General features: G+C 40.1%; 1 protein-coding gene and 2 long non-coding RNA genes across 4 annotated transcripts in view; 1 reads left to right on the forward strand and 2 right to left on the reverse strand.

Moving 5' to 3' along the window:
* Positions 1-3,036: 3,036 nt before the first annotated feature.
* On the forward strand, positions 3,037-4,212 carry LOC148350393 (uncharacterized). Its single transcript, XR_015847094.1, has 2 exons — positions 3,037-3,418; positions 3,833-4,212. It is a non-coding gene; the product is annotated as an uncharacterized LOC148350393 (long non-coding RNA).
* An 83-nt stretch (positions 4,213-4,295) lies between these two features.
* On the reverse strand, positions 4,296-5,762 carry LOC148350394 (uncharacterized). Its single transcript, XR_015847095.1, has 2 exons — positions 5,525-5,762; positions 4,296-4,760 (listed from the first exon to the last, which is right to left on the reverse strand). It is a non-coding gene; the product is annotated as an uncharacterized LOC148350394 (long non-coding RNA).
* A 3,704-nt stretch (positions 5,763-9,466) lies between these two features.
* Positions 9,467-23,383, reverse strand: part of lin54 (lin-54 DREAM MuvB core complex component) — a 28,077-nt gene continuing 14,160 nt past the window's right edge. For both annotated transcript variants that reach the window (XM_088355891.1, XM_088355892.1), the window contains exons 6-14: positions 21,808-21,966; positions 19,103-19,369; positions 17,234-17,431; positions 14,980-15,074; positions 14,821-14,889; positions 13,514-13,616; positions 13,312-13,449; positions 13,033-13,235; positions 9,467-10,379 (exon numbers count right to left, since the gene is read on the reverse strand). In XM_088355891.1, coding sequence (XP_088212017.1) covers positions 10,178-10,379; positions 13,033-13,235; positions 13,312-13,449; positions 13,514-13,616; positions 14,821-14,889; positions 14,980-15,074; positions 17,234-17,431; positions 19,103-19,369; positions 21,808-21,966 — 1,434 coding nt within the window. In that variant the 3' untranslated portion in view covers positions 9,467-10,177. The remainder of the gene's footprint in view (positions 10,380-13,032; positions 13,236-13,311; positions 13,450-13,513; positions 13,617-14,820; positions 14,890-14,979; positions 15,075-17,233; positions 17,432-19,102; positions 19,370-21,807; positions 21,967-23,383) is intronic.

Below are 23,383 nucleotides of genomic sequence, written 5' to 3' on the forward strand. Positions count from 1 at the left end.
ACAAATTACATCGACTTTTGCATACATCAAAAGCACAGAAATCGTTTGACCAAATTATTGAAGATTTTGTCCATGTCTTCAAAGTAGTGTACTCTTCTTAGATGCGCTAAAATAAACTGTCTTTTTCATCTTTTGGGGTTTGGGTAGGCGTTTGAAACAACTATTTTCTTACTTTCACCATTTCCATCCTAGGATTTAAAAAAAAAACTGCAACACGTGTGTGAAATCACTCTCCTCCCCCCGGTCCTCTTTATTCGAACATTGTGTGTTCCGTGGCCGGAACGCCGAGGATAAAAGATCAAAAATATGGGGAGTGGAAATTATAGACTCTTTAGCTCAATTGATTATTGTTAAAACACTTGAGAAAATATTTCATTTTAAACTTGTTAAGGACAAACCACGCACCCCACCTTTAAGAAACCACACATCATTTTAATCAAAACTAATACATTTTATGTCTGAACCAGTCGGTGGCTGACAAACGTTTACAAGAAAACACAACCTTCAATGAACAATTTTTAAAGGGACAGTGTATCATTTGACCACTAGATGTGGCTGTAATGTGCAGTAAAATCACAAACAAGTGCTAAAAAAGCACAGGGAATAAAACAAATTTTATTGAACATGGCTTCATTACTAACAAAATAGACATGAAACAGTGATACAATAAAAACTTAGTTTTCAAGGAAACAAGAAGTGCTGCAGTATAACAAAGTAAAAAAACAATTATGACATGTTTAACTCCACACAAGGAGGATTATCTAAGAGACAGTGTATAATATTTAACGCCTCATAGTGGCGCAACAAAACTTTCATTCAGTAAAAAAAAAAAAAAAGATTCGAATACTAGGCAAAAAATGCTAGAACTACAAACGTAATTTGATAAAAAAATCAAGTCGAGACATTTGAATTACTTTTAGGTAGTGGAATCCCAGCCTAAGGTCGCTGCCGTGTTTGTCTGGCATCTTGTTGCAACGCTGTGCTCTGTGGCACTGATTTTTGTTCGTATTAAATAACACAGTGCCATCAATATTACACACTGGGGCCTAAAAACGAATTTTCCGACAAATGAGAAAATACACGAACTGCAGACTCATTCCTCGACCTAGTATTTGAAAAGATGTACAGTATTAAGATGGTTAATGCATTTTTGCGTATTATTCAAATAAGTATAGCTTTTAAAAGTTTTACCACTAGGAGGCGCTAAATACATACTGCCCCATAATGCAATTTTATGAAACCTGATAGGATGCAGTTGCATCGCAAAAGTCATAAGGTTCCATATCAAAAATTCAACTCAAATAAAAAGGTGACAACTAAGACAAAGTCCGACCCGCTTAGACCATTTAGCAGGGCAGTGACTAGTTTATAATGGTACACTTTACACGGCTGTCTGCGAAAATTAGAATATTTTGATAGTTCTTTTCTGCAAATCATCATTTAAAGCCATAGCAATTGACCTGTAATATTACCAGGGCCCCCGCGACCCTACTGAGGATAAGTGCAGATAATGGCTTACAAGTCTGGTATTGTATGGTTTCGATCATCAGAATTACCTTTTTATTTTGCAAAAATGAACACAATTAAGTTATAACACATTTGTTTAAAGTATGAATAGCTCAAAACATGTAGACTCCTGCGATCTGTAAAAGCAAAAAGATACACACAGACCAATGGTTAACATTTTCAATTTCACGTATTTATACAAGAAATTTCAGTTAAACCCTCATAAAATCAGGTGTAATCTACCCCAGGCGTGTGCATGGGTCAGATGGGTAGTGATTATTCTAATCATTGGGATTTCTTTAAGATCAACTTGATTAACAAGAAATCTGAAATTGCCTTACTTTTCCAGTCCAGGGAGTTGCCATGTGTGACCGTCGCCTCTTGTAAAGACAACAAATTGTCACATTAGTCGTAAACTAAGCATTTAAAATGAAAAACAATGTTCTACCTATATAAATCACAATTCTTCCAATACATTTAAATATAAAACAAGCGTTTTACGTGCTCCGAGTTCTAAGCACCATGCTCTTTCGCTTCTTGATCACGTGCTATTTCTTCTTCGCCGGTTTAAAAATTAGATCTTTGAATGAAGTCCAGTTGCGTACTGAATGTTTAACAGCGCCACCTATTGCCTGGTGTGACAAATATAAAAAGTCACGTTTTCCACCCGAATGAAAACTCTTTTTATAACATTTGTACTATACCATTTCGCTAATGGACACAATTTCTCACATGATTACTGTACTGCCGGGATATTTTTTAATAACAGTAATTCTGGTTAACGGATGAAGATAAGAAAAAACGCATTTCTGTGCTTTAAAGGGGTAATCAGGTCTCAAATGTATTTACATTAATAGCCATTTGTGATTCTAGTACAGGGTTGTCCGACTAATTTTCAGTCGGGGGTCATATGGTAGAAAAACATTTTCACAGGGGCTGGACTAGCAGTTGAGAGCGCAAAAAAATAAATAAAAATAATAAATACAATTAAAGAGAGACAGAGGAAGAGACAAAAACAAGAGAGAAAGAGAGAGAAGTAAGAGAAAGAAAGGCAAAAACAAGAGGGGAAGAGAGATGGAGAGAATTAATACAAAGGGAAAAAGAGAAAATGGAGAAAGACAACGAAAAACAAAAAAAACGAGAGACGAAAAAGACCGAGAGAGCAACAGAGAAATTTACAGACAGAGAAAAGAGAAAGAAGAAAATAGAAAAAAATACTGAGGTAGAAAAAGAGAGAGGAAAGGGGAGAAAGTGGGACAAAAAGAGAAAACAGAGAGAGCAATAAATATGGAGAGTGAAAGAGGGGAAAAAAAAAAGGGAAAAGAAATACAACTTGTTTTTTGGGGGCTTGGCCAAGCTTTGGCGAAATCCAATGGACATATTTAAAACTGCAGCTCGTTTTCAAATACATTTTTTACCATTAGCTCGTTTTTCTCTTACACTTCTCTTCCAATCTTTTTGGCAGGCCTGATACAACCCACGGGCTGCATGTTTGACATCGCTGCTGTAATCCAACCACAAGACTATGGCCCAATCCCATTTCTCTCACTCGGCCCCGAGAACCCTCCAGTGAGGTCCCTCGATAGAGGAGTGCCCTCATCGAGTGGAGTGCAAAGTGGAAAAGGTTTGGACAAGACTTGCAAGGTTCCACCCCTGTCCAGGAGATGGCGGTAATATTAATTGGCTGTAGACCTTAGTGACGTATAGGCCTACGTCACATGTAAACAACTCGAGTCTCAACGTAGTGTGTCAGTTGGAGAGTTCGTGCAACGTTAAAAATGCCCGCTACAGCTGTGTTATTACCGATTGCCTGAAAGCTCATCATCTTTTCCGTGTCTCCAATCAACGGAGGAGAAATGTGCTATACTGAAGACAGCTTTGGCGCTATGTAGTGCTGATTCATCTTTACAAGGTACGTACACTCATTAAAAAAAATGACCCGTTCGGTCAAATACAGTAAGAGTTAACATACAATGCACGTTCACATAATACCCTATGTTTGTGTAGACATAAATGGCAATCTACTTATTAGTATCTTAATGCCATTTTATGACATATAGTAGGGGTTTTGAATGTGTGACATGACGAAAAGTAAACAAACACAAGAACAGTCCACCTGACCCTTAAGCTGACATAATATCGTCACCAAACTTCCCTGTACGACCCAAAAACCTTAGTTCATAAGGAATTTAATTCAAAAGAGTTGTCATTGGATATAAAAAAGGTCATTTCAACATTTTTTCATGATGCTTACATCACAGTTAAAGCGGTCTTTTTCTTTTCTATGCCCACTTTTATGTCTAAATTGTTATCTATTGTGTTCCAGAGTGGCTGTCCCATAAGCGTGGACAGGTTGGACAGGAATGTTCCCATCCTGTGCTTATGGTTGGATGTGGAGTCAGAACTCATTCAGGACTTAAGGTTGAGCAAGAAGGTTAGGTTATGTGGGCCCTGCATGAGCTGCTAAAGAGGGAACAGGGCCGTGGCTGGAGGTCCTGATCTACGTGTACTGGCTGGCCCACGCTCTGTCCTACCGTGTGGTGTCACGGGTCTTCAGGGTTCCCAGGTCCACCGTACAAAGAATTGTCCACAGTTAATATGGAATAAATTGCCCAAAAGCCATATTTAGGCTCTTTAAGTCAGACCCACATTTGCATTATGTGCTTTTCTGCATTACTATTCAATAAACATCTTCATTTTGAGTAACACCTTGGTGGTTTATTTCATAATGATGTGAGATACTGTGTGTGAACTATGTGACTGTTGGAAAGAAAACAACTACAAATCACTCCAGCTTAAATAATAGTTTACTTTCAGAAAAACAAACTCACATTGGGCCAAAATACATAATAGTAAATAATGTGTCACAAATTTTAACAAAAATATACCAATACTTCCATGAAGCTGGAAAACACAAACTGGAACTTCATTGAGTTCTTAATAAAAAAAACAATATTATCCTTTTATAAAACAAAGGGAAACATTGCAGAGATGTCACTGTTCTGGAAATTTGTCCACGAGCTTCCCAAAAAGGACGGGAACCGCTCAGTTTTGGCCACAGTTTCTTCGAGCCTTTTCCTCACTCCGGCAGACTCCGCTTTCAAAAAGTCAAGGAGTGTATCGTGCTTCCTTTTTTTTCTGGGTGATTTGGGGTTTGGCGCCGGATTAGAAGGTGCCAACGACGTGCCCGGTGGTGTGGATGGCGTGGTAGCTGTGATGGTGACCAGCTCTTCCACGGGACGTTCTACAGTGGCCTTTAGGTTGGGTGGAAAAAACAAGAATTACTTAATGCTGATGTATTGTACAAAAACAACTGAGTATAGGATGCTCAGCAAGTTGATGTGAGACAGGAAATTATAGGATGTGTTCTGGATAATTATTTGATAGTGAATAGATACACAAAATTGACATGTTATTCTTATGGCTGTATGAGCCTTCTATTGGCCAGCATCACATATGCTTTAGAATTGTCTCCACATTTGGACAACATTTTGAGAAGGTAATTAGTTTACTTAATATGTGTTTACAGAGAAGGCAGTGGACTATGTGATAGTAGTTTGTTTCAACTGTATTTCCACGTGAAATTCGGAGACATTACTCATAATGCATGATGAAAACTAATGCATTCTGATCTCACATGAAAGAATCATATTGTAAATAAAACACGACACCCGAAATTGTGTGCAGTAAACAAGCGCTTATGTTCAGAACGGTATTCTGACTATGCTCCTTTAGCGACTGGCCATGTACAGTAGATGTAAAAGGACGACTCGTTTAAGATAAAAACAGGGATGGGCTGAACCGTGATTTTCTGCCCAGTTATCCTACTTTAAAGTTTGTAGCGTGAAGATTTTTTTTTGCCAGCTCCCTTGGTAGATTAGTGCACTTCGTAAAGTAGCGATTTTGCAATGTTCGTGTTTTAACGCGAAAATACGATTTTCTATTGCATTTACGTCTAACTAAGATATCTCAATACATTTTGTTGCAAATACATGCGTGGTTGTGGAAAACTACTTACATTTGTGCGGTTCCTTTCCGGGCATGTTTGTTGATATTGAGAATTCGCAAAGCCTTCTGGGTAGTCACTTCGCCGCCAAGTGAGGTCGAGAGCCCCCTCGGTCTTGAAGTGGCTACGACATGGTTTGAGGGCACTTCTGCCTCGGTCTTGAGAGTATCGGGACACACCCCATTTTCACGTGAACGCGCAAACCGAGTGACTAGGGCACATAGCGAGTGAAAGTGCGAAGAATGGGACTCAGCCATGACTGTTCATATTCTTGATTCTTATTCCACTCCATATATGGCTCACAATGTCACAGGTTTAAACTCGTAAGACAATATATGCTTGTTTAATAAATATTGTCTTGACCTTACCTTTGAGGTAATAGAACTTATGTTGTGTGTTACCACTATGTCGAAAGGGAAATCTATACTTACTGTAATCATTTTTTCTCTGGCATTGAGTAGATCAGGAGTGTCAAACTCAATTGAGCTGGGGGCCACATGCTTAAAAGAAAAATCTCACAGGTGCCGGACTAGTAGGTTTAAGAAAAAGAAAGAGAAAAATAGGAAAGGAGAGGGGGAAAGAAGAGAGAAAGATAAAGAGAGAGAGAACATGGGAGACAGCTTAAGAGAGAGAAGGTGAGAGACAGAAACATGAGAAAAAGTGAGAGAAATAGAGAGAACGCGATAGACAGAAAGTGAGAAAAAAGAAGAAACACAGAGAAAAAAAAGAGTAGAGACCGAAAAAGAAAATTAAAGAAAGTGAGAAAGAGAAAGATAGATCAAAAGAAAAAGAAAGGAGAAAAAAATTAAGAGTGAGCATTAGAAAGAGTGAGGAAGAGTGAGACAAAGTGAGAAAAAGAAGGAAAGAGCGAAATAGAGAGAAACAGAAAAAAATGAGAAAAAGCGGGAAAGAGAGGGTGAGAAGGAAAGAGAAAGTTAGAGAGAGAGAGAAAGAGAAAAACAAAGAGAGCAAGACAAAGAACGAAAACAATAGAGAAAAAAATGAAAGAGAGAGAAGATAACGAGGGAAAGAGAGAGAGTGTGAGAAGGAAACAAAAAAAAGAAAGCAAGAAAGAGAAAAAGGGAACAAGAAAGAGAAAGAAAAAATATTGGAAAAATGAGAGACACAGAAATACTACTACAGATGATTTGCTATTTAAACTACAGCTAATTTTTCTCTTGCGCTTCGCTCAGTGTTGTGTAGCGGGCCGGATTAAAATCCTCGGCGGGCCTGCATCGGCCCACGGGCTGCCTGTTTGACACATGTGGTGTCGATGTTAGAATACCTGGACTCAGATTATGTACCGTATTTTCCGGACTGTAAGGAGCACCTAAGAACCCCAAATTAGCTAAAAACCGTAACCTGCACATTATATACATACCGCAAAATACGGTGAATATGGTGGAATATGTATAGTGTTTATACGTGTGCGTTACTAGACGAGGTTTTACACTATACTGCTGTATTTGTGCAATGATGGATAAATCGAAAGATATGGCTGACCAAAATCATATGCGTTGGGAATCAAACCCGGGTCACGGCAGTGAGAGTGCCAATACTTAACCACGAGTTCATCGGTGGTACAGATAGCGTATGAAAGGCATTTAAACCTAGTAAGACAATCTATGCTGGAGCCTCCAATTACACATTGGCTTCTCAACTTCCTCTCAGGGAGACCGACCACAAGCAATTTGGGTCAGCAGCAACACCTCCAGCACCACGGCGGCCCCCAAGGGGTGTGTGTTGAGCCCCTTCCTCGTCCTTATGCTGAGCCACAACTGAACCCTGTCATCCAACTCCAATATCTTCATTCAGGTTGCGGACTGTGGTTGGTCAAGACAAAAGACAGGTGGGGAATGAGCAGGCTGGCCCAGGGGTTGCCACCTGAATCTGGATAAGATCAAGGAATAGCAGCATTGTAATTCATACATTCGGATTTTATTCATAGATTTTAGTAAAGCTTTTAACACTATCATTCCTTCTAAATTGCATTTTAAACTTTTTCATCACCTCAATTTTCCAGTTTTATTATAAAATTGGATTTTAGATTTCCTTCTCAATAGAGAACAATTCGTTCGCATTGGTGAGATATATTCATGTTCTATTGTCCTCAACACTGGTACGCCTCAGGGCTGTCCATTGTCTCCAACTTTGTATTCCCTATTCACTCCTGACTGTCAACCCAATTCTGACCATTCACTATTCGCTAAATATGCAGACGACACCACGGTTTCTGGCTTTATTTCAAAAGGAGATGAAACTGAAAACCGAGCAGAAATTGATTCACTTTCTACCTGGTGCCATGAGAGTAATTAGTTATTGAATGTAGGTAAAACTAAGGAGATAATAATAAATTTTCGTACTAAGCCCCCCCCCGCATGTGCTACTGTCAATTAATGGTAGTGAGGTCGAACTGGTCCATTCACTCAAGTTTCTAGGTACTTACTTGTCAGCACCACCAACGGTGCGCTGGCGTGGACAGGGCGAGCAGTACAAAGTTCCTGGGTGTGCACATCAGCGAAGACCTGTTCTGGAGCAATAAGATCAAATCCCTGGCCATAAAAAGCCCATCAACACCTGTACTTTCTCTGCAAACTCAGGAGGGCAAGTGCTCGGAGCCCCCTCATGCTGTCATTCTACACAGGTACCATTGAGAGCATCCCGACCAGCTCCATCACCGTGGGGTATGGCGCCTCCGCCGTGTCCTGCCGAAAGACCCTGCAGAGCATCGTGAGTACAGCAGAAAAGGTAATTGGTGTCCCCCTCACGGAGATCTATAACGCCCATTTAACCCGCAAAGCCACCAGGGTTGCAGGAGAATCCACAAACTCACCCAACCTGGAGTCGTCAGGGAAAAATGCAGCACCTCAGAGCCAGAACCAGCAAGCTCAAGGACAGATTCTTCCATCAGGCTGTCAGGACTCTAAACTTCCCCATCCCTCCCCCTCTGCATTCTGCCAAATCAATACAAAACTTCTCCATTTAGATTCCGGCTATATTCTGCACATTTTTTAATCTAATCCTTATATAGTGTAAGGGAAATTATGGTCTAAGTGTGCCTTTTCTACTATATTACAATACGTTTATTAGGGTGGTCCTTATTTTTCGACTTTTAAAATTTCATGCTCTGACCCCTTGAATATGTTCCAATATATACAAAACGTAATTAGGCAAAGTTTCATCAAAATCAAAGGATATTTAGAGGTCGCTCAAGGCCTCTGAAATTTTGGTATGAAAAATAAGGATTTTTCGCACATTATATCAGACCTAGTGTACAAAGTTACTTGTAACTTTTCTTGTGTTACAATTATAAGCAATGGACTGAAATTGGATGTTCTAAAACGCCGTACACATAGGGTTAAGATTTCCGTTTTTTCTCGAAAATTGCCAAAATTTTACCATTTTGGGAAATTTCAAAGTCGTTGAGCTACCTCTAAATATTATCCAAATTGTTCAAAATTGCACACAGTGTGTTTTTATCGATAGAAGAACATATGCGGGGGGTCAGAGCCCAATATTTCAAAAAAAAAAATTTCGACCCCCATTAAGGACCACCCTAACGTTTATACATTTATATTTACTCAATAATTGTGCAGTTGCATTTTCGAGTTGTTTTCCGGAGCAAGCGCCTCCAGTCGGGAGCGTGGGTTTTCCAGGCCAAAGAACCTTTGTTTCTAAAGCTTTGGAAGCTCCCTATCTGGTGCACGGAAATCCTTACGGCCAAACCGTACAACCCAAGGACTGGAGCATAAATGTTCTATTTGCGAACAATAAACTGCTGTGTAAATGATACATTCATTTATTATGAGCTCACGCCATCTAGCAACCAACAGTATACACTGCGTTTGAATATGTGATTCCTGCCTAAACCAATCAGAATGCGCTTACGTGCCCGTGTTTTACTCTATCCTCCAATAAGAAATCTATGAAACAGTATAAAAAGGAGGCTCACGCTTGAGTCTGTGAGATTATTTCGTCGCAATCCAAGAACGCAATATTGCCTGGTTTCAATGTGCTTGCTTTTCTTTAACAAACGAGTTTGATTGTAACTCATAAGTCTCTTATTTCATCTAGACATTGTTTTGAACCTGTCATAGTTTTATATGCATACTTGTTTTTCTTTTTTGACCTTGCAGCTATTTGTTATTTATTGCATGTTTGCACACAGGGAAGAGAAAGTAATTTCATCTTTGCTATACGATGTGCATGGAGTAAATTTCACAAAAAAGTGGAAGTTTACTTTATCTCATGCGCCTTATAATCCAGTGCGCCTTATAGTGCAGAAAACACGGCATTTCTTAATCTCCTCATCATATACTTTTTGCATCATTATGGAAATTGCAAGTTTTTTGCAGACATGCCAAATTTCAGAATAGATATAACCTATCCACAGTTTATAACAATAAAAATAATGATAACAACAACAACAACAAGAATAATTAACAGTGTAAGCAACACGAGATTAGCACTAACTAGTTACAAATGCTTGTCAAAATAAATATCAAAATTGTGTTTTATCTAGTGTGAGCACAAACATACCACTCGACACTGTGTTTTGCCGTAAAACTTCAGATAGGAAAGAGGAACGCACAAGAGTATAAAATGAGGGCGATAAAATCTGTCGGTCTCTGATGTCCCGCGTGTGTCCGTTTCCAAAATGTCTGCCTAGCTGTTGATTGTGGCACAGTCCACTTTAGCTTTGGCCGCCGAGTTGATAATCCTCATGAGGCAATGTCCAAATTCCTCAAGGATCAAGCGCTCGGCATCCGCCTGAGGTTGCCGGCTGTGCTCAGCCCACTTGGCCTGTTCCAGGAGGCATTCGCACGTGGCCTCCAGTACTTCCTTTGTTACAAATGTGTACGGGAGCCTGAAAGGAAGATGGAGAAGTAATCGGTTTTCATGAAGAAAAATTTCCCTTTCCATTTATCCCTCTTTTCATGAGAACATATGGCTCGGAGATAAAAAATTGCTCATGCAAATTTAATACTAATTGTTCTACTTCTAGTATGCCCAAAACAGAATTAGGCACATACAGAGCCAATGCAACGCTGATTGTAGTAATGGTTCAGTCCAGTATATAAAGGGAATTTTCCACAACAGTTTACACTCAAGGTGTTACACCAACTGACCCTGTTTTGGCTATATGTCACTAAGAAATCCTTTGTAAAGAAGCCATTGAACACTGTGTGTTCACTGTTGAGACACTTAATGATAAAAACCCACAGAAAAAACTGTAAATTCCCAAAAGTACACAGAGCGGGAATTGTAGGCAAATCTCTGCCTACAACACGCTTCCTTCTCTTTCGAACCCGCCCACCGCACAGAAGGGGAACACTTTCCAGCCGGGAACTTTTTGTTTGCAGTATTTTGTGACATTTTTAGAAAAGAACTGCTTGCACCTTGTTTTAAAACCATTATTTCCAACAAAAAAAAAAAATGAAGGTCAAATTGAGCCTGAACGATCTTAGGTAACCGTGGAAGGGAGACGAGTTTAAAGTGGTATAATTGGTGATATGGGACACTGGCTCTGGCATTATTTTTCTTTCATACGTATTATCAAATCATCTAACGGCACGCAGCAAAATAAGACGGGCGAAAAAATAAGCTTTTGCCTGAAGAGCGGGTTCGGCGGTTTTGTTGAATTTTGTCTTAAGATAATGATATGGGTCCCTCTCAAAAAAAAAAACAAAAAAAAAAGATTTTGCTATTGTGGCTCTTTGGGTCAAAAACCCTGATAAAGCAAATAGCCAAGGGTAAGAGCATCGAGTAGTGTAGGCACGAAGTATAGCACACCCTCAAGTACGCCTGGGCGAGAAAACGTGAACAATAATTATCGTGATATAATTTTGCCACAATAAATAAAAACATTTGATAAAAGGCGATCATTTAAATGGTAATAACACCACCCAACCAGCGAGAAAATGGGGACGCTAATGCAACAAAAATGCAAGTTCCAGACTAACATTCAGGAGAAGGAAGAAGTTGACGAGGACCAACCGATCATTTCGCAGAAATGGCGGTAGAGTGGCTCACACAATATACACAAAAGGACTAGGATGCGGTCAAAATGAGGGACAAAGAAAACAAGGACACCCATTAGACCCACTCAAAGCATGCTTCAGATGTTTAAAGGTATTTTGGTTACTTAAAAGTGATAAAAATTAGCTGCGATGTGCCAAGAACATTTGCCAACCAAGAAAACTTCTTCAATGTTAGTCATTTTTGTGAAATGCTGTGTCATAGTTTGTCACCATGAGTCTTTGTTCTGACAATTGAAGGATTTTATACATTTGACTATAAAGGATTTTGTACGATCAAATACAAAGTACATTTAAATGCAAAAGATATATACTGGCTGAGCTGTGGGGCGAGGTCAATGCAACCTAGTAAAGAATGATGTTTACAGGAACAGCGGGGAACTGGGACAAAGGGCTGATAAGATAACCAGAACTTCTCGACGCAGACGGCCCTGGTGGCGTAGAAACGCTAGGGGATGTTTTGACCATTTCAGACATCGAGGCGAGGGGGCTTTCCTGGCACACCCATAGGAGGAGCCGGCACACCAGCTTGCGGAAAAAGACGTGGGTGGGTTGAAGAAAAATAGGCAGAAGATCGAGAGAAGATCGAGAGATGAGGTTTTGACAGAGACTCAAGCAACACTAATTCGGCTAATTCGATAGAGTTCACTTAGTTAAATTATTTAAGAAATTAAATCTGCCCCCGAGTGAAAATGTCGGCTATTCTTGTCCATATTTTCCCATCAAGAAACAAGCGTGCATTGTTTGGTGAATGCAGGTTGTGTTTTGTTAATGGAGTCAGATAACTAATTCAAACATTTTGGTAAACGGTACATTTTAATACTTAAAATCTAACACAATAAAAATTCGTTAAGACAGAATTAGATTTTGTCAACTTTCACTCAAAGGCTAAACTTAAGGACAAAAAGACACAATAGTTATTGCGATAATTATCGATATCGACTGATAAGAAAAGATTTATTGTGCTAACAATTTTTGTCACATCCCCAGGCTTACCCTCAAGTGACCCCATGAAAATATTTGACCCACATGAGGAGACGGGTGAAGTGAAAAGGGGCAAAGAGAAACTAAAGTCTCCTCCCGAGAGAGGGAAGCTTGACCTAGCGTACCACGGCGGTGGAGACTAGGAAAGACCGTATTCCTTGCTATGTTGGCAGCGGACAGCATGAAGCCAAATAAATTAAGCTGTCACTTCAAGTCATTACACCGAAATCACGCCGATAAGTTTTTTTCAGCAAAAATGTGCCAAAAGGCAGAGATTTGGCATGCACGCAGGTGACATGTTACCACCAATATTGAGGACTCGTTTTGTCCTAATTGAGAAGCATTGCTATATGCTATTTTGTAGCAGGGGTTCAGAGCCCACTAGCTAATTACCATAGCTTTCCATCCTCCGCTGTATGGAAATTTCCCCTAACGATACCCACCTCAGAGCGGAATAATGTCGTATCCTGGGTGTCTATTGTATAAATATTTCGTTACCTGCCGCCGCCGCTGGAGATGACGGGCGTCGTCTTCATGAGAAGGTCCGAGATCTGCGAGGAGAGCTTGGTCTTGGCCGCCGTCTGCTGCTGGACCCTGACCTCGGCGGCATCAGCCAGATGCATGAGCGTCTTCCTCTCCGGGCTCTCCTCGAAGTTCTTGCAGCCGACGCACTTGCAGATGGACGAGCACATGATCTTGGCCTGGGTGAGGAATATGAAGATTGTTTTGAGAGATGTTTTCCAGACTTTATGAAATATCGACGTGTGGAGATCGCACCTCGTAGCACTCGCAGTAGTTCTTCAGGCACCCCGAGCGTTTGCAGTTGCAGCCTTTGCTGTGGCGCCGGTCCGGCTCGCCCTCTTTGCCCTTGCCGATCTTGGGCTTGAAGGCCTCCGGATTGCGGTCCAGGCACGTCTGTAGCGCACCACCAACCCATCTTATACGGTTCGGGATCGGGTGCGCAGACTTTACGACTTACCTTGATGGCTTTGGAACGCTCGGCCTCGTGCTCCAGGTTGTTGAAGCAGTTGTTGCAGTTGCAGTTGTTGCAGAACTCGCCGTTTGCAAAGCAGTCGCAGTATCTTGAAAGAGGATTCGTAAGAGAAAAATCATTTTAGGGCTGCACGATTTCGGGAAAAAACTTAATAGCGATTTTTCAGACATGAAATTCTAATTTCGATGTGATTTTCCATTTTAAAAGCGAAGTGAGTTTTCTTTGCTAGTTTTGTTTTTAGGTGAGTACTTAACCAGTACATAGTCTTATATGAGTGGGCTCAAAAGTAAGCGGGAAAAAATATAAAATGCTAATGAAATCATGCCATAAACAGGTTTTAGAAGGAATACCTGGAATAGGCCAATATTACATTTTTTTTTTAAAGATTTTCAAGAATTACAACCAGTAGGGTAATTTTTGATCCTACTTATGCATCCAAGGTTTAATGCTAGTAACAGGGCCGCCAGACTGTTCAGAAGCAAAGACCTATCCAGTCAATGGTCCTTTAACAGTTTCCAAATGGCCACTTTTGGAAACGCCTAAACCTACCCTAGAAAAATGTGCAAAATTCTAATGTTTAGTTTTTCAGGTTGTGATCAAATTTGACCTGGGACCAGGTAAGGCTTCATGCTATGGTCCCAGCTGTTTTCCAGCTAAGATGCCCATGCTACACTTGTGTTGCATGTAATTGCAAAAAAAAAAAAATTCAGGCGGGAATAAAAGCCTACCATTTCTGTGTGCTCCCACCTAGATTTCTTAATATTAATAGCGCTTGCAGTGATTATTTCTGTTGGGGGGATAACTTCAGAGTCTTACCTTTCAAAAGAGACCAAAACCATACAGATTTTCCAACCAGTTTAACAACAGCATTCAATTTACTTTAGGTACGTCTTGGATTGAGATTTTAGGTGAATTTTACAGGATTATGATTATTAAGATTTAGGGAAGAGCGCCCTCTTCTATAGAGCTTTTTCAGTGTTGCTGTCTATAAATCCTTGAAAAAAAAAACCCGCAATGCTAAGTAATTATACATTTGCACTACGTCACATCACACCATTTAAACTGTAAAAGCAGAATGTCCCAGGGTTGCCGGGCGTTCTCCTTGGGCGAAGATACCAGTGAGCATTGTCGGAGTCCTTTTTAACCAGACATGTTGTAAAAACCGCAACAAATTCAATCATTTACTAGCACTACACCCAAAATTCAAGTTCTCTTCAAAACTCAACATTAAAACTCAAGCATTTCGAAGGATTTCAAGCACCCGTCCTAACCCTGAAAATGGTCATACTCACAGCTTGAGACACTGCGACTTGGTGCAGTTGCAGGGTTTCCTCGGCCGCGACGCCGCCTCCGCTGTCATGCTGAATTTGAAGCATAAATGAAGTTATGAATTGCCACTTTTTGACTCACCTCAGTAAAATGTTAAACTGATGGTGCAGTAAACTATTCACCCGTTAAGTGTTTGTCGGGCCTGAGTCTGGACGGCAGTGGCGGAGGCGGGAAAAGTGGAGCTATTGGCGAGCGTCACGATGGGCCCCTGTTGCAGCTTTAAAACACACACACACATAATATTAATGAGCTAGCATCTCCTTTGGTAGACACAGGCTAAAATTCAGTCAGACAACACCCCATGCGAAAATGGCATTACTTGCAATCAGGGTTGGGTAGGGTGACTTTAACTGGATTACTTTTGGATTACGCCAATACCAAATGTGCTAATAAAAGACAAAAGAAACTAAATCTGAATAAAATGACTAAATTTTGTGCAAGCTTGGGGAGTAACGGAATACATGGAACAGCAAAAATGATGTTGGCAAGCTGTTTGGATTTATTTTCATTTTGTTTCTGTCGCATTTTATGTTAGTTTTGCCAGAGATCAAAGAGATCAAAGCCAGGAGAGAAAGCTTACCACGTGTTGTGAGTCATCATTTTATTCATATTTAGTTTCTTTTGTCTTTTATTAGCATATTTGGTATTGGAGTAATCCAAAAGTAATTGAAAGTAATCCAGGTAAAGTAACCCTACCCAACCCTGCTTACAATGATTAATTTTCGAGACAAAGGACGAAAAACCTTTAAAAACAGTTGAAAACAATAGTTGCTGCCAATTAGTTTTACTTTTTCAAATCAATGAATTAGCATTGATGCTACATAATGAATTTGTCAAAACAATTGCTAATAAGTGAATAATTAAAACAATTTTCCATGCTTGGTCGTGGGTAAGCTGAGCGATCCGATCTGCCCGTCTAATGAATTTGTAGGAAATACTAACAGAAAAATACTGGATTTTAAAACGATATACGTTTATGGCCTTACGTCAGTAGTTGAGGCCATTATTACATGCCAACAGTAAAATCGTGAATTCTTAAAAATTCTAAATATAAATAATTTCCGATATAGAAACGTTGATTAAAATATCAGACAGTCTTTCAACCCCCCCATGCATCAAACCAAAAAACGGAAACAAACTAAAAATCAGTAACCGAAATCGCTCGTTAATCAAAACCCGCAAAGAAACATGTATTTATCATGTATCAGGAACATATAATACATACAATTGTATTAAAATAGCAACTACAGATCTACAAACAAAAACACAGAACACAGAAATGCAGTTGCATGAATGGTCTTTATTGTCGTCATACATTAGTAAAAACAAATTGTAGGGTTTCTCCTTTCAGTTTAAGAAAGCGATGTAGAGAGCAGCCGGCTCGCTGCACACTAGCATCAGGGATCCTTGGGTTAATCCAGTTCTCAGTGATAATTAAAATACAAGAGACACGAATGTAGGGGGTTCCCATGAGTTGAAGCTACAGGTCACCTGTTTCAAGGGTAATGGATCTGGATTAGGTGAGATACAGGCTCGGCAGAGGTGGTTAGTCGAAGTTGTTACATAACTTAGCTGTAGACGCAGGCCGGGCTGCTTTCTCTCCCGATGGTGTCTCAGTCTCTTTCCGGACCCAATGACAATCCACCAAATACCAGCATTTTTTTGTGCTCTTCTGACTTTCCTCAGCATCTGATTTAATTGATGATTTTCTTTTTAATATAATGAGCAGCTAAAATACCAGCCGTCGCTGTGCTTTGCAATTTTGAGTGGACCCATTGACTTGATTGCTCGCCCAGCCCTTTACTGACAGCATACACCAGCCTATGACAGTCACGTACACAGACAGTCACTCCCAACCAAGACACACACACAGAACTCTTGTAAAACTACCACGTGATAGTTTTTGCTTTACGTTGTCTGCTGCAAAACACCAAGTTCAAAACCAGCTCGGTAGTCTAGATAGTAGGGCGCCCGGTCCGAGACTGGGAGGTCGCTGGTTCAAGCCTTGGCCGAGTCATACCTAAGACTTACAACATTGGTACTCATTGCATCCCTGCTTGGCGCTCGGCATTAAGGGTTGGAATTGGGGGGTTTGGTCACCTAATGACTCCCAACATAGCAGTTGGGTCTAAAACGGCAGTGCCCTGTTTGGTTGCAGCTGCATCGGCTTGCTACAGTTTAACTGTACGGGTCAGGTGTATCGACATTTCGTTCTGTGTGCATGGTTACAAAGAACGACAATATAAGTAAATTCTATTCTATTCTATTCTATTCAATGAAAATCCGTTAAGTACCAAAACCGCAATACAGCGAGGGATTACTGTCTTGCCATTTTTGCACAAGGTTAACGTAACGAAAACAAAAACACAGACAGACCTGCGTGACGTATTGGGCCGGCAACACGGCGTAACCCAGATTGGCGCCGCCTGGTGCTTGTGCCAGGACGGTGCCCGGAGGCAGGGTAGTGAAGTTGGGCTGGATCTGCGGCAGCGCCGTGGCGGGCATGATGAGGCGCTGCTGGGTGGGTGTGCCACTCACCATCTGGGACCCTGATGTTAGCGGCTTGGGGGCCACCTGTGAGCGGGATTAGGCATCAGTGTCTGATGTAATGTGTTAGGGAATTACTTTTCTCTGTAACAAGTACTGTAACGCGGTATTTATAAGGTATTGTAAAGAAACTGTTGTTAGAACGTGGTGTTCTACTTTTTAGAAGCAGATCATGAATTGCAAAGTCCTCTGCTCTGACTGTTCCACCTTTGCTCACAAAGTGACATACCCCCCTATACCACACAGTGCTAAGTACAACATTAACATGGGTGGGCAGTAAGGGGGGGCGCTGTCTCAAGCACAGAATACGAAGACGCGTAATTTCTCCCAACTGATATTCTGACATTCTCCCTACCCAGGGTTTGTACACCCTTTTCATGGCCAAAATTCAAGCACTTTTTAACGACTTTGAAATACAATTTACACTCTCCAGTACTGTTAAGAGAAAAAAATCCGGTGCGAATCGTGTTTTTTTGCAGAACCACAAATATATCTACGAATTACATATGTGATTTTTAGACTTGTGTGCATTTATCGATTCATATCATTTTTAGATCTTGAGTAAATCGCAAATATATATATATATATATATATATATATATATATATATGTTTTTTTTTTTAAATGACAGTAATATGAAGCGTATATTTTTAGTAGCAGGAAGTTCTTTCCAATAAAATGTACCTTTGGGAAACGCTACCTCAATTTGCAGGGCCCAAATGTCCATCATTGATACATAATCGTTGCACTAAAACACATTTAATAGTGACCTGTTTAGGTGTAGCATGCACCCATCCTCTTGGGCGCGACCTGTAGGGGGCTTCATTAGACAATGCCATAAAAACTAATGACAGCAGCTGTTAATCACAAGGGAAGAACATGTGTATTTTTCTAGCAAAGCTACCAGGGATCAGAGTTGGCGTCATTTTTAAGCAGACTTGTTGAGAAACATGGCAACAATTTCAATTATTTACACTCACTTGACCCAAAATTTAAGCGCTTTTCAATCCTTGAAAACACAGCATTGAAATTCAAGCATTTTTAAGGATTTCGAGCACCCGTACAAACCCTGCCAACCAAATAATATCCTCACATCTGAGTTGTATTTACAACTATAAAATTGATCCCAGAAATTAGTGGGTCAGTTAATATGTACATATTCGGTTGTATGTCACAACTAGCGAATGGTAGGCAGCATGGGAAAAGGGGGTATGGCTTATACAGGAACAACAAAATCAATGGGGCAAACGAGAGCACAGAATTTACAATAAATGAGTGCTGAATTTTGGTCTTTGTAAATTTTTTAAATTATTTTCGCAAAACACCATTCCCGATGGTAAAAGAAAACATCTTAGACATTGCCTAGAAATGGAGAAAGAATAAGTGGTCTAAAGATATTAGACAAAATGAATATGGACTTTCTCAGTTGTGCTAGTTTGCAGGCTTTCAAGATCGAGGTTTTCATTAAAAATGTTGTATTATATGGCCATTTTAATCAGTTTTAGGGGGTCAGCTTCAAAGTGAGAATATACAGTACTCAGTAACTAGCCAGTTACTTTGAAAATAACGCACTACTTTTGAATGTCTGGGGGGATAACGCAATTACATTTTAAATCAATTGATTTTTATTCAGTAATGCGCCAAACAGTGATCAGCATTTGATTCGGTTCGACCTGGCCATGAGGTGATGCCACATACCTGCTTGACTGTCTGCGCTGTCACAATGGGGACCGACATGCCCACTCCCCCAGTGCTGACCACCATTGGTTTAGCTGCCTGAATGGCACTGGTGCTAGGAGTGCTGGGCGGTACGGTGCCGCTAGCCGTGGTGGCCGTGACCAGGCGGACGTAATGGAAGCGACTTCCGGGCACTTGGATCTGCTGCATGTTGGACTGGGTCGCCAGCGGGATGATGGTCTTATACTGGGACCCACCCACTGCCACCGATTGAACGGGTTTGATACTCTGCAATTACCAGAAAGAGGATAGTGGATTCAAACAGGGTGAAACAGATACCACATGTTTCTATTAAACTTCAATGGGTTCATTCCAATTTGACTTTTAATCATGTTTACTTAAATGTGCTGTCTGTAACTTTAAAATATTCAACTCGCTGATGCCACCTGCTGCCTGAAATCATCATTGCAGCCTCTGTCGAGCTCCTTTTGTTGCGCGTGCAAGTATGTAAAATTCTGAGATAGAAGAATAAACTTTTCATTTTTCATCTGTTTGAAGGTTTGGGTTGGTATTTGGGCTGTATTTGAAACATTCAATTTCTTACTCTCACCAGTTTCATCCTTAAATAAAAAAAAACTGCAACCAAGCTCGTGAAATTCCTCTTCTCCCTCCTTACCTCCCACGCCTATTTTCCTCCTGCGTAATGCACTTTGTGGCCGGAACAAAAAGGGAGGGTAGGATAAAAGCAGATAGGTGCGGTGGAAAAAAAACTCCGCACAGGAAGAGAGCATCTTAAACTACGCAGTGAACCTTTAAAGGATAGGGTGCTTGAGGTGTCATTAAAAAAGTTGAAAGTTAAATATTTGAAGTGTGTGTTAGCAATGCCCGAGCGACTGTCTGAGTTCAAAGAGCCATTTGCTTACGTAGCATAAACATAAAGCCTTTATTGTAAAATAAACAATTCCTCAACATAAAAATATTTTTAAAAATATGATATAATACTTCATGTATTTTTGCTTATTATTCAAATCAATATAGTTTATTTAATGATTTTTTTTTTACCCTTTAACACTTTATTTTTTATAGTCAAGTCAAGGTTAGTAGTATAGCTCTTAATCACAAGGAGTCCGAAAGGGTTGCACAGACCACAGATTATTGCAAACCGCAGACTTTTATTACAACATCACCTGATCTAAAAACCTACATGAGGGCAAGGAAAAACTCAAAATCCTCAACATGAGGAAAATGAAGAAACCTTGAGAAGGGACTGCACACGAGGTAACCCTGTTTCTGTGCTCGCAAGGAGGACAAACTTGCAGATTTTATTGACAAAAGGGCATAATAGAATGTCTTTTTTATGATTCTTTTGCATCCTGTGGCTGTGGCCGTATTTGCAGGCAATCCAATTAATTGCAACATTTCCTCAGGACAAATTTTAGTTGATTTGGTGAGGCTCAGAAAGTCAATCTTGACTTGTGACGTACATACAGATATACACATTCACACACACATTTTTATCATATACACACACACACTGCTTCTTTTGGTTTGATTCTCTTGATTTGTTTGAGTTGTAGAAGTATTTCACCTATTATACAATTAAAGGGTTTTGAATTGTAGGCCTACTGTTTACAACAGGGGTGTCAAACAGGCGGACCGTGAGCCGGATCAAGCCCGCTAAGGGATTGAATCCGGCTCGTGAAACAACGCCGAGAGAAGCGCAAGAAAAAAACAAGCTGCAGGTTAAAATATGTCCACTTGATGTTGTCAAAGCCAGGTACCTCTCAAAAGGACGCTGTAGTTGTATTTATCGCTCTTTCTCTCTTCCTCCCTTTTTCTCTCACTCTCTATTTCTCTTCCTTTCACTCTCTCTGTCTCTTTCTTTTTTCCTCTTTGTCTCTTTCTCCCTCTCTATCCTTTTACACTCTTTTGCTCTCTCTTCCTTTTCTTTCTCTCTCTCTCTCTTGCTTTCCTCTTTTATCTTTCTACCCTTCTCTCTTTTTATCCTATTTTCTCTCTTTCTCACTTTCAATTTCTCTTTGGACTTCTTTCTTTGTATGTCTTTCTTTCCCGCTCTCTCACTATTTCTCTTTTTTCTTCTCTAGTTTCTCACGTTCTCGCTCTCTTTTTTCTTTCTCTTTCCTAGTCCCATACTCTCTCCTCTTCTTTCTTTCTCTATTTTTTCTTTCTCCTCAATCGACTATTTCCAAAAGTGGCCATTTTGAGACAACCTGTACTTGTATATCTAATAAATATATATATATATATATATATATATATATAATCTCTCTCTCTCTCTCTCTCTTCCCCCCATTACAACTTCGATTTCATTTTCAAAATATTGTGTGATGAAACAGTAATAAAAATATGTTGTTTTTTTTTTTTTACTGCTGAAGTCTGCATTGTAGTTATTTAATAAAAGAAATACATTTTAGTGCCTCAAATCTTTGTGCTTATTGTAATTATAAATCTATTCAAGGGGGGAGGGATTCAACTATTAAAAGATAATGCCATTTCCAAGCAACAGGTATTGGATCAATACTACCCTGGATTTACTTGGGTCGGATCGATACCAAAATTCCCAGTATCACCCACTCCTTATTTAGACAGATGAGTCCATATTTTTGGGCAAACATATGATTACATACAAAAACGGGATTAGCAGGTATTTATCAAGCCAAATTCAAACTTATTTAGCATTTAATAATTGAAAAGAAACTGCTTACCTGCACTGTTGCCTGGCTAGTGGTCACCTTAACAGGCGATACTGGCGTAGAGTGCTGTTGCATTGAGAGAATCTGCTGGCCGAGGGCCACGTTGACCGGCAGCGTCATTGACTTCTGAGCGCCGCCGGATGTCGGTGACGGCATAGACACAACCGTTACCTGCGTAACACATCAAAGAGATATCAAGCAATCAATGACGGATTCACAGTACAGTCAACCACGGGATACAATATGAATCCGTTTTGAAGTGGAGTCGGATGAAATTGTCATAGGGCGGGTATAGGAACACCTGGTAACCAGCTAATGTGTTCGGAACCACCACTATTCCAGTTAAAAACAAAAATTGTATACACATAAGTAACAAAATAGTACATAGTAAGTGTTTTCTCTTAACTGTCGGGGTCTTAGGGGCACCATTTGCTGCGCAGTGTCATGGGCAAGCACAGCCTGGTGGCGCCCATCCCTCTCCAGGCCAACAATTACTATTGTAATATGCGAGTATATGATTAAATAACATTAGAAATAAAAAGAAAAAACGAAATTTCATTTGGCTGTTCCAGTGAAGTAAGTGGGTGGATGCCAACGGAGGGGGAGGGGGCTTATTGAAACTGATTGTAGAACTTGCCCTTGCGAGGATTGCGACGTCCTTAAAAGACCGTGTTGATTTGATCGCATTCTTATTCTTTTAGCATAAGTATATAATATTTGAGCACTAGATTGTACTGTGGGCTAACGCGAAAATAAACTACGTCACAGAGCATAGCTTACAGCAAGATCCCATAAAAAACATGGTGGTGACCTTTAGGTAGGTAGTCAACTAAGAAAAATATATACAAATTTCTTGACCATAGATATATATATTTATTTATTTTTTTGCAAAAATAAACATTGGCATGATGTATTTTTGCCTTGTTTTTTTTAACTGAGTCAGGCTTTTCAACCACTAGGAGGCAGTAAGTATTACACAATGTCCCTTGAATATTTATCCTGATGGTCAATTGGTCATTACTGCAAGTCATGGGACCCATAGTAAACAAATACAGTAAAAAAAAAGATATTATTATTTTGACGACAATTTTTTTACGAAACACATGATGAGATTGTGAAATGAACCAAGAGCGAAAAAGGCATTGTGGGAAGGAGCGCAGCCAATAGCAAAGCAGCATCATCAAAAGGTTAGTGGTCTTTGTGTAATGATTCATGATAAAGGTCTATATCGCAAAGAGTTTAAATGCCAGGCTTTCCATTTCTTAGTATATTATTATGGTGTTTTGATTAAATCAGCCCCATTTGGCTGTCAAGATGAGAACTTTGTTTTGAATACAGAAAGCTCCAAGTTCTTCGCCCTGAGAGGAAGTCACCTTGCAGGTTCAAATGACACGCTTCCAGAATTTGCTGATGTTGCGAGGCCACTTTAAAGCCAGGCGGAAAGCACCGACTAGCTCTCTTTGCCGGGACAGCAGGACCGCAACCGCCTATGCTCTTGCAGCAAACGCAGCCTAAAAGACCCGTATGAACCAAAAACAGTCTCAAAGACGAGTCCTTGTACCACGAAACCCTCTCTCTCAGCTAAAGC

This window comes from Urocampus carinirostris, chromosome 16 (assembly GCF_059441175.1).
Source record: "Urocampus carinirostris isolate Australia breed hairy pipefish chromosome 16, RoL_Ucar_1.0, whole genome shotgun sequence".
NCBI lineage: Eukaryota > Metazoa > Chordata > Actinopteri > Syngnathiformes > Syngnathidae > Urocampus > Urocampus carinirostris.